The sequence below is a fragment of the Simochromis diagramma genome, unplaced genomic scaffold, assembly GCF_900408965.1.
Source record: "Simochromis diagramma unplaced genomic scaffold, fSimDia1.1 OVJJ01000320.1, whole genome shotgun sequence".
Taxonomy (NCBI): Eukaryota; Metazoa; Chordata; class Actinopteri; order Cichliformes; family Cichlidae; genus Simochromis; species Simochromis diagramma.
The window spans coordinates 7,287,442-7,298,322 of record NW_024386773.1 but is presented as its reverse complement, the minus strand read 5'-3'; the positions used below and the strand labels follow the sequence as shown (position 1 = coordinate 7,298,322).

Genomic DNA, 10,881 nt, shown 5'->3' with positions numbered 1-10,881 from the left:
AAATCACTTTTTTGTGTGCACACAGGTTCTGTTTACATTTATTGCTCCTCCACTTCCCTGTACACTTGACAGAAATAAATTACATCATGCCCTAGATCAAGTATTTAAAGATCTAGATGGGGATTTTAAAGGGGAGATCGGGTGTCTACATAATGCTGGATGTCTCAGTAAGTAAGTGTTATAAAATGTTACAAGCCATTTTCAAACTATATATATATATATTGGCCAGTTGTGATTACACAGTGTAGTGGTTCAGTTCCACAGGCAGTGTTGCCAACTCCTCAGTAAGGAAAACCGCTATTGGCTGTCCTAAAAGTAGCTAAAAGTCGCTAAATGACGTCATCACCTAATTTGCATAATTGGTCATGCTAATGTAATTGCAACCTACGTTGTAGGAGAGAAAAATAACATCGTGGAAGAGACATAAAGTGAGCTAAAAAACGTCCTAAATGCATTTAGAATTTATTTAAAACTACAAATTAAATTTCTTTTAGCAATTATTGTTTTTTTTTAATGTCACAATTCCAACCCTGCTCCAAAAAAGTGACCCGAAATAGTCACTCTGGTGGAGTTACTTTGTGTGTGTGTGTGTGTGTGTGTTTATAAGTAGTTTTAAACCTTGTGACCCACAAAACAACATAACAGTAAAAGAAGAACTGACTGCGTTACAGTCAGTACGGGAGTATCGGCTTTGCTCATGCGCGATTCATTTGCAGTTTGGACGCATAGATGGGAACATCTCCTGCCCTGATAGCAGCTGGGGGAGGGTTGCTGATACTTTGCACGAGCGAGGTGCCCACTGCAGCACCTGCTGCTTGTTGAGAGTAAGAGCGATATGCGCTTTCACGTCAAAAAGTCGTCATAAATGAGTCTCCAATAACAGCAGAAAAAGCCGCCAGATTTGTCGCTAGTCGCTTTTTAGAAAAAAAGTCGCAACACTGTCCACAGGAAGGGCATCTAGCATTAAACTGTGCTGTAGTGATGCCCTGTGACGAGGAAAGCGCTGAAAGTAGCTTTGGTAGTCAGATTTCCATTTAAAATATGGGTCAGATGTTGTTACAACTAACAACATGAAAATAATATTTTTGCTACCTTACCTACTAGTGTGTTAATAAGAATGGCAATAGCATATTTGCATTTGTAGAATAGACCACAATGTACACGTCATCTATCAATGAAGGCTTTTTATTCCAAACAACAATAATAAAAAGAAAACATTTCTTTAAATATGAATATAAAGCAAGGCAAGATGGAAATGTAACAAACGAAAAATCCAAAACAAAATGCATGCCAAAGAATTTTCTGCAGAAAAATAAAATAGTAAATATGCTATATTATGCTAAGTAACAGTTTGCAAAACATTCCCCATTTTGTCAGATTCTTTTTTTCTTTTTCTTTTTGAGATATTTTTAGTCTAAATTTTTCAGGTATCCAATGGGCCAGAGTCAAAAATGCAGAGATAAAGCCATTGGTTCATCATTGCATGTGGTTAAAAGTCGAATTTCCTTAAAACATTTTAGCAGGGGATGAAAAATTAATCACAAGTAAGCAGGATGTTTCTGGCTTGCTTTGTTTGTTTAGCAACCAGTGCAGGCAGCAAATGCGCAGATCTCACAGATGTCCAAGGGTACAGCAGCTAAAATGAAGACAAGAAATGGAAGCAGATAAGGTACACTGCTGAGTCATCTATATTTAATATTTATGACCTAAGATGTTATGATTCAGGCAAACTGAATTTATAAATGCCTTACATAATCTGACAAGGGAAGCAGATGCTCCTCTCTGCCTGCAGAGTGGCAGAAACTCCTGTGGGAGCATGGGGTCAGCGCAGAGGGACATGGTGTTAGCCTTCAGTCTTGGGTTTTGTTGTCCTGTCATACCGTTACTCTCCGACATCTCTTGAAGCCGCTTGACAGCTTCCATTGAGAAAGACAGTCCGTTCTCCTGAAAGAGAAGCAATTGCAGTTACAAAGGCACTGCAACTTCATCTAAAGCTTCAGAGTCTACACAGTTTCAGTATGATTTGTAATCCATGAAAGTCCAGAACAAAAGTTAGTTTAATTTCCCAAAATTTGAGCTTCACTCTCTCTACTAATGAGCAGAAAATTGCCATTGTTCAAGCCTGCAATCTCATCATGAACACATCAGTCATGCAATGATGCTAAGGAAGGCACTTACTTCAACTTGCACAGCCTCAGAGGTCCAGCCCAGAGCCAGGACGACGAGAGCGGTGATGGCAAATGTGGCTTTCATGGTGACAGTAGACAGCAGTTTGTCTTGCAGTCTTTTTGCGTCTTATTGTAGATGTGCTCAGCAGGTGCTCAGTTTGATGTTTCTGATTTCCCTGTGCCTACAAGCCTCCTTTTATACAATTCTACCCAGCAGCCCCATTATCATGTGACCAGATATGCCGCAAATGAGAGCAACGTTTTTCTCACGGGTTAATAATTAGTGAGATTAGAGTTAGTGTTTTACAAGGCTGTAAAGAGAAATTCATAAATCCTACTTTGAGCTCATCGTCTCTCTGATTAGATTTATGGATCTCTGGCTCATGTGTGCTGCATCTTGGGTTGGTTAAAGAATTATTTTGAATTCCTCTGACGAAAATAGTGACTCACAGACCCATTGTTAGAAATTGATCCAAATAATGGGCTTTGTTTAATGTGGAAAAATGTCAGACAAACAGTTTTTATATTTAAATAGGCCTCCCCCCACATAACGCGTTGTTTATTACAGAAAAGGTTTATTTATGTCAGTGTCAGTACTTTTCTTTCATATCTTTGATTTTCTTATCAACAAAAACACACCCAAAAGCCCTTAACTGGACTACAGCTATAAGCAAATAGTGTTCTCTCCTATGTGAGGTGTGTACAGAGATCTTATTAGCCCCTGGCTGAGAATACTCACTGAATACTAGTGCAAAAAAATTGACTGCTTTTCCTGCTTCTGCTGCAGAAAACAGCTGAACAGAGTTCAGTTTTATTTATTTATTTATTTGTCCTTGACAAGCCTGCCCTGACTTGAATTAATCATCATTAAAAGTGCATGGTCATGCTTTCTAAAAGGATTTTTTGACGTGGTGCGATCAGGGTTGGTATAACATAAGTTGAAAAAGGTTTCAAGCGGTACAGAAAAGTTTGTACCGCACTTGTTTATCTATGGAAGTATTTCTCTACAGGCTATAGTGCGCATCAGGATCTCTAAGAAACATCTGACCCTCCATTAATAAAACAAAAAAGAGATGCAAGTAAAGTTAATTGACTTGCTTTGGAATGGCACCAAATGTGCAATCACATACACGGCAGTGGGTGTGGCAGCCCAGAGACACAGCTGGCAGGATTTTAATGAGTTCATTAAAAACATTTTTTTTTACCCGTAGCATGAAGGATCAATCTATCCAGTGAAAAAACCTGCTGTGGCACAGTGCATCTCAAATATATTTTGGTCATCTTTAGTTTGAGTCTGAGCGATTTATCAGGTGATTTCAGCTAGAGCAGGAAAATGATGTTATTTTATTTGTTTTTTAATTATAACTTACTTCCCTGAAGAAATCTAATCTAATAACAAATATATTATGTAGCTCATTTCTTTACGTGAACCTGCTGCATTTCTGGCTCTGTGTTAAATTTATATATATATATATATATATATATATATACTGGTGCTATAATTAGACCTTAAGATGAAGCAACTTTTTGTCTTCTAGCTCTTTCATTGCTTACATGACCAAAATTATTCTCTAAATTGTTTGAGTCACAGCTGTAAGCTTTAATTTGCATTGGAAAAGACCATGGTGTACATGCATTTTGTCCATGAAGGGCAGGTAAAACATTAACAGTAACATTAACAATTTAGCCTAATGAGCTCAGAAAGAAAGTTACTGGACTTCTTTAAGGTAACCTGTGAGTATTTCTTCTGGGTAATTTTTAAAATGCTTGTATTTGTTTTAATTGAATTGCCCAAATCGACAAAACATGCTTATCCTCTGCAGGATAAAAAAAAATCTTTACGGCCATTTAGCGAATTAAACTGTTTTTCTTCCAGCTGTTGGAAATTGTCTTAGAGAAGAAGAGAACAGCAGTGGCTGTTGCTAATTGTCCTGCTGTTTTTTTACATTACAGGGCATTTATCTGTTGGTGAAGCAGATACTGCTTACAACTGGGAACTGAATACTTTGACGTGGAGAATCTAGTCGGCTAAGTAGCTAAAGGGGGTTGCTTCAGCCGCCTTGGTGATAATGAAACAGGTGCACTAGAGGGGCAACAAATCAGGAATGGCATTAAAGCTCGAGGCCACTGACATATTTTCCTTCCATATTTTTCCTACTGAGTGTTTCTTTAATGTTTTGAGCAGTGTACTTTATTTCTTCCTTACCGGAGGGGAAAGTCACCGTTTTGTCTTTACTCCTGTGAATTCAGTGGTCTTCAGGTTTCTTTATTACTGAATTGACTTTTACAACAGTCCGCTCTATTGTTTATGACATCTCGCCTTATTTGATTTATAGCCACACTCAGACTGGTGTTTTATCCACTTCTGTTTTCACAGCTTGGTGATTGCCTCCAGTCAAACTGCTGTCTTTGCACTTTATTGAAGTGAGTTTATCTTACTGTTGAGCAGTCACACACGTTTAATAGCAGAGGAGAATGAATACTCATTCATGCTAATTTATGGTGCTTTCGTGGGTAAATAATTTTTACCCACGAAAACACCCACTTCACACCACGGTTGACCAGCTCTTCATCTTATGACAGTAGTCTTTTCCTTCTCTACATTAAAGTGCTGCAGTTTGACAAAAGATGTTATAAGAAATAGTTTTCATTGAGGATGTCCTGCCCTTAACCCTCAAGTGAAGGTACTTTGAGCCGCTCCCAAATTCCCTAGGGGTTCCCACAGCGGATGGATCTGTCTGCTTTGATTTGGCACAGGTTTTATCCTGGATACCTTTCCTGATACGTCTGTTCCATTTTTTCAGCTTTAGGGCTGGCACTAGGAGAACCCTAGCTTTTTACTGGGTTGAGTTTGTGTATCCTCAAACTAGGGTTCTTCTGCCTGTAAGGCAAATGCGATAACCTTGGTGGAGCCATGCTGTAACCCTTAACTGACCAAACTTATTTTATCAACTAAAATTATTGTGTAAATTAATCTAATAGATTACATAATAAATTAAATTCAAAATCACATATTACACATTAATTATAAATTATATCGTGTTTCTAAATTAATATCTTTTTTTTTCAATAATACTTGAATTAAATTCATTAAAAAAGTTGAGGTGTCTATGAGGGAATTCTGTTTTTTCAACAGAACAGTAAAAATGAGAACAACATAGAGGAAGCCACCCAGGGCAGAATCAAACCCAGGCCCCTGCTGTAGCCTTTGGCATTGACCACCTGCTCAACCTGCTTCACTGACCTGTACCTGTACTGGCACAGAACCTATGAAACATTTTTAAGATAAAAAAAATGTTACAATGGCACATAAAAATATACCTAATGTGTATATTCAATGTTATCACTCACTTCCCATTGCTGGTAAATAAGTTTGCGTTTTATGTTTTTGTCTTTTTCTCAGGTGTGCCACATTTGGTGTCACTGACATGCTGGAAAATAAAGTTAGGAAAGAGTGAAAAGCAGCCTGGAGGCCAGTGTCACGGTGGTTTAGTTTTTATATATTTCAAACTCGACTGAACAATGTCTGAGTGCTGCTTGAAAGGAGACAGTCAGGGATTTTTGGCTGAAATGACAAAGGATCCCAGGTGTTACTGATGGAGGCGACAGCTTCATCACGCCTCATGGCATCGTGTTAAAAGGCAGGCGAAGATTAGTCTGCCCATCTAGAATATAATTTTTCCATCACTGCTGATTGGAATTGGAGCTGAGGAATGTTTGTGAAAACTGGAGAGTCATTAAAGAAAAAGCCAGATATTAGTAGGTGTGTGTGTTTCTTTGTTTCTATGTGTGTGTGTGAAAAGGGTGTTAGGAAGGACGTTAGGATGTTATCTGTCTGAATGTGTCAACAATTGTGACATACAGGAAACCTGTACTATATGCCATTCACACAGTTTATGATGGCACTGACTCAAGCCAATTGAGTCACTGTATGATGTAAGCAGGGGTAATGATAACTGGGAATGTTGTGGTTCGGCACTATATATATAAAATCTAATTAAAACGTAAAATTATGCCTATGTCATCATTTAAAGGCTGTGTTAGTCAGTGTTTGCATTGCCTTTGTCATACAGCCAGTGTAGAAGGGTGGTACTAGTACATGAGGCTAAGCCCGCACTGTTAATCAATAATCTTCACTTCAGACAGGAAAGGATTCTTTTCAGTCCAACGGGCTGCCACGTAAGGCTGTCTGGCGGAAATGTGTGGGCAGTACAGTGTGTTGTAAAAATATTGGGATAACTTGATACATGTTAATAATTTAATAGTGCTGAAGCATTATTATGGACACAGTGTTGAGTAATAGGTTAGAGTTGGTGAATTTAACTGGGTCTGGCATTTTACTGCACAAAGTGACCTCTGTTAATCTCAAATAAAATAAACAGACCAGACTAAGAGGCCCAGTTAAGAACTGCTCAAAACCTTTTTTTGCATCACTATTTGTCCAAGCTTGTCAAAACAAACAGTTTTCTGTTTGCAAAAAGTGAATAATAGCCTCCAAGTCATGGGAAAGGGCAATTATTCACACTAATGGCAGCAGTTTAGGGTGGAGAGAGTAAATCATCAGCCTGAGAGTGAATAGAATCTCTTCAAGTAGTGTGACTTCTCAACATTTCACACTCAAGTGGGCCAATTAATCTATCCGTCAAACTTCTGCAGGCTGCTAAGATGTATTTGTGGACGTTAAGACTAAAAACACCCCAGCATGAAAGTAAACAAACAAATAAATACACAAAAAAGGCTCTCATCAATGCAGGACAAGAACAGGGCCTAAGCACCAGAGCCATATTGATAGAAGTCTGCTCACTCTTTTCTACCAGTACCAACTTGCTTTAACCCGAATCGAGATGCTTCTCTACTCGGTTTTAGATGTTTTTCATTATAATTGAGTGCCACTTAAAATGTGCATTAAGTCAAGGTCATTACAGCAATACAGCTGAAAGTCCTGTGACGTCATTTGTATGCGACACAATAACACAACACAACAATGTACAACATTGTACCTGCTGCTCTGTCACACTCAGGGACTTTGCTGTAATTGATGCCCGTTCTGTTCTGTGCCCTAGCAGGAGGTCCAGTTGTTGCTTTTCCTGCCATAAACTTTACCATTTTCCAACTTGGAACAAATATTTATTGTCTAAACTTCTACTGACTCTTTGTGATTACGATTTATGTTTTTAGGGCTGTAAAACATTTTGAAATCATGTCATCCAAGCATATGGTCATTGAAGAAATTTTATTTTACAAGGAGATGTCGAGAAATCCAAACGTGCCACGGTTACTGCATTTCTTTACTGTTGGATAACGAACCTTTGCCCGTTTACGCATTGTTGCAGCTAAATGCAATTTATTATCTCAAAACAACTCTGACTCATTTATCCTTTATCACAACAACATCAAGATAAAAGTATTCTGAGTGTTTATCACTGTGACTTATCAGTGTGGGTGTGACTGAAGGTAAGACACTGCTAATTTGAAAAGTACTTTACTTTTGTGTTTGGAGAGGTTTGAGTACTACATTATAACAGTTACTGCACCCATACGCAGTAATCATTTGCTCTCTGTTGTTAAGTAGTTAATAGTAAACTGGTAACATACTAAACTGAACGCTTGATAATGTTTTTATTTTTTTCAGTTTCCATGTTGTTGTTTCAGCTAAAAAACAACATGTTTATTATAGGATACTCTCAGAGTAAAGGTTCAAAATATTAGCTCAGAAAGTATTCAGACTTTTAACTTTGTTATATTGTAATAGGGTCTATAATGTATCCATGATCAGTAATCTATAATGGCAAAGTGGACTTCGACTTCATGGCTTCATCTGGTTCTGACATACAGGACGCGTGAAAATATCGTTTTCTACCAGTGGAGTCCAATCAAGAAATAACAACATTGCAGTCATATTGAATAATAGTAAACTAAACTAACAACTAAAATTTAATCTACTATGCAATACTTTCTGGTGTAATTGACTATAATAGATTGTATGTTAATCTTGTGATAACAATAACTGAAATGTTCAATCTAACAATTCACAATAACAGTTACCTCAGTTGGCATTTTATACTCTAAAGAGCCAACGATTTTAGAGAGAAACCCCAGCAATCAGGGGAGCGCGGTGGCGTGGTGCATAAAGTAGCACTGTTGCCTCACAGCAAGAAGGTCCTGAGTTCACCTCCGCTGTCTGTCTGGTGCCTTTCTGTGTAGAGTTTGCATGTTCTCCCTGTGTTTGTGTGGGTTCTCTCTGGGTCCTCTGTCTTCCTCCCACAGTCCAAAGACATGCAGTTAGTGGGGTTAGGTGAATTAGTAATTCAAAATTCCCCATAGGTGTGAATGTGAGTGAGAATGGTTGTCTGTCTCTCTGTGCTAGCAGTGCGACAGATTGGCGACCTGTCCAGGGTGTACCCCTCTTCTCGTCCTATAGTAGCTAGGATACTGTAGGCTCCAGCCCTCCTGCAACCCTCATAAGGATAAGTGGAAGAGAATGGATGGCTGAATGAAAACCCAGGCAAAAATACAGCCTCATATATCTTGTACTTGGTGACAGGGGGAAGGCGACAGTCTTCTGCTGCTTAAAAAAGAAAGAAAGAAAGAAGACTATAACAGAAAGGAAGCTAGCTGTTTTCCTTTGTTTCCAGTCTACATACCGAGGTAAAGTGCCCATCTGCTGGCTGTGGTGTGACTGGATTCCAACAAACTAAGTTTCAAATACTATACATATTCAGAACAACATGGGATTTATTACTAATTAGGTAGGTAGGTGGTTAGATATCTAAGACAGGAATCAAACACACAAATACTGCAGGTTTAAGAAGATAAGATAAACCTTTATTAGTCCCACATGTGGGCAATGTTTTAAAAGTAGTAGTGTTTTGATCAGAAAGTACAAGTTAAGAGCAGTAAAAATTAAGAACAAAAACAATAGAATAGAATAAGATAAAAAAAAAGAATAACATACTATACAAAATAGAATAAAATACTTGTTATATTGAGAAGATTGCACTTGGTACTAATGCAAGTTAGGAAGACAGGGCGAAAGTTGTGTATGTGATATGTGTGTTTGTCTGTCTGCACGTGTGTGGTCATCTGCAGAGACTTATCCTTAAGCTGTGACATCAGTGCAATGCAAAAAAATGACCTTTAATGGCCACATGGTAGTCTTTGCACACTTATTTGTTTTTTATAGCAATAACTGTAACTGTACAATAACATATTTCAGTGTTTTGTTTTAGGTTTTAGGAGGTATACATCTCACACTACGGCATTTTACTTTGAGCCACATGTTTCTTTTGGAATTTAAAGTTTAACCTTTGTAAATCTAAACCAGCCAAAATGCAGGACATTGTCTCAATATGTGAGACAGAGGGGGACAGAATCTAAAAATACTGGGCTCCTATGTGAAGGAGGATACCTACTTGGCCTTTCTGTCTGCAATTCAATATTTACTTCCCATTTATTGTGGAAAGAAAAGCGGGAAAAAAAAACCTAGATCTCTTCCTTTATTTAGACAATGTAAAGTTTTATAGACATTTCAGTCTTACCATTGAAAAAATGGGTTTAATATATAAACTCAATGAACCTGGATACACATAATCAATCAAGATACAGGATATAATCTAGGAGTCGTGATTCAGGTGAAAGCGGTCTTTCTTATCTGAGCCTTTGGGTTTTAAAAGTGGACTCTTTCTGACGCATCTAAAGTTGTAAATTGAATGAACAATAACCATCAAACATTATTATGTCACAGCATAGCCAATAAAAAGATAACGAACTACACCCTGAAATGCCAAAACACTTGAAAAACCAATGGATCATATTTCATCTGGTGGCCTAATAATAGAAATGCAATTGTAGAAATGTCAAGTGAATACAAACAAAATGATTCCGTGACTGGCCTGACAGAAGCAGAGCCGGTCATATTACTGATCTGTAAAAAACAAATATTCATTCTAGTTTTTAATGTTATACAGTTTGCAGCAGTGAAAGCTACTATGTCTAACGAATGCTGCAGAGCTACATAGTTAAATGTAATTCAAAGGGCTGCATCAGATTAATTTCGAAAACAGCTTGAATGTACAATATTCACTATACACTTATTAGTTACACCTGTACTTAATACCTAGTACCTGGTCGGACCCCCTTTTCCTTTTAGACCTGTCTTGAGTCTTTGTGGCAACAAGGTCCTCAAACCATTCCTCAAAGATTTTGGCCCATATCAACATGATAGCATCACACAGTAGCTGCAGATTTGTCAGCTTCACATGTGTAATGTGAATTTCATGTTCCACCACATCCCAGTGGTGCTATATTGGATATGTCATGTTCACGAAACCAGTTTGAGATATTGTGAGCTTTGTGGCATGGCATGATATCCATGCAATCCAATTATTCATTGCACTAACATCAGCATTATGTCATTTGTCATAATTACTTGTACTGATAGTTGTGTTATTTTATTTTATCTGCACTCAGCATGTTTACGACAAAAGAGATTCCCTCGGGATAAATAAAGCTTTTCTTGTCTTATCTTATCCTGCTGGAAGCAGTCATCAGTTGATGGGTGCAATGTGATCATGAAACGATGGACAGCAATAACACTCCGGTAGGCTGTGGAATTTAAATGATGCTCAATAATAAGGGACTTAATGTGTGCAAAGAAAATACTGATCACAACAGTTCACTACAAAAAGCCTGAACTTACAAGGCAGGAGGAATC

At 37.9% G+C, this 10,881-nt stretch overlaps 1 protein-coding gene across 1 annotated transcript; it reads right to left on the bottom strand.

Moving 5' to 3' along the window:
* Positions 1 to 1,170: 1,170 nt before the first annotated feature.
* si:ch211-220m17.5 (guanylin family protein) lies at positions 1,171 to 2,338 on the bottom strand. Its single transcript, XM_040000574.1, has 3 exons — positions 2,179 to 2,338; positions 1,752 to 1,944; positions 1,171 to 1,636 (listed from the first exon to the last, which is right to left on the bottom strand). Exons 1-3 carry the CDS (start codon positions 2,251 to 2,253, stop codon positions 1,578 to 1,580), a joined length of 327 nt encoding a protein of 108 aa, XP_039856508.1. The 5' UTR covers positions 2,254 to 2,338; the 3' UTR covers positions 1,171 to 1,577.
* Between the last annotated feature and the right edge of the window lie 8,543 nt (positions 2,339 to 10,881).

Bases quoted from the DNA above. Each gene is read 5' to 3' on its own strand.
- si:ch211-220m17.5 (XM_040000574.1), bottom strand. From the start codon at position 2,253: ATGAAAGCCACATTTGCCATCACCGCTCTCGTCGTCCTGGCTCTGGGC. The intron at 1,945-2,178 runs GTAAGTGCCTTC...CTTCTCTTTCAG, and splicing joins CTGAGGCTGTGCAAGTTGAA to GAGAACGGACTGTCTTTCTC. The intron at 1,637-1,751 runs GTAAGGCATTTA...TCTTCATTTTAG, and splicing joins TGCTTCCCTTGTCAGATTAT to CTGCTGTACCCTTGGACATC.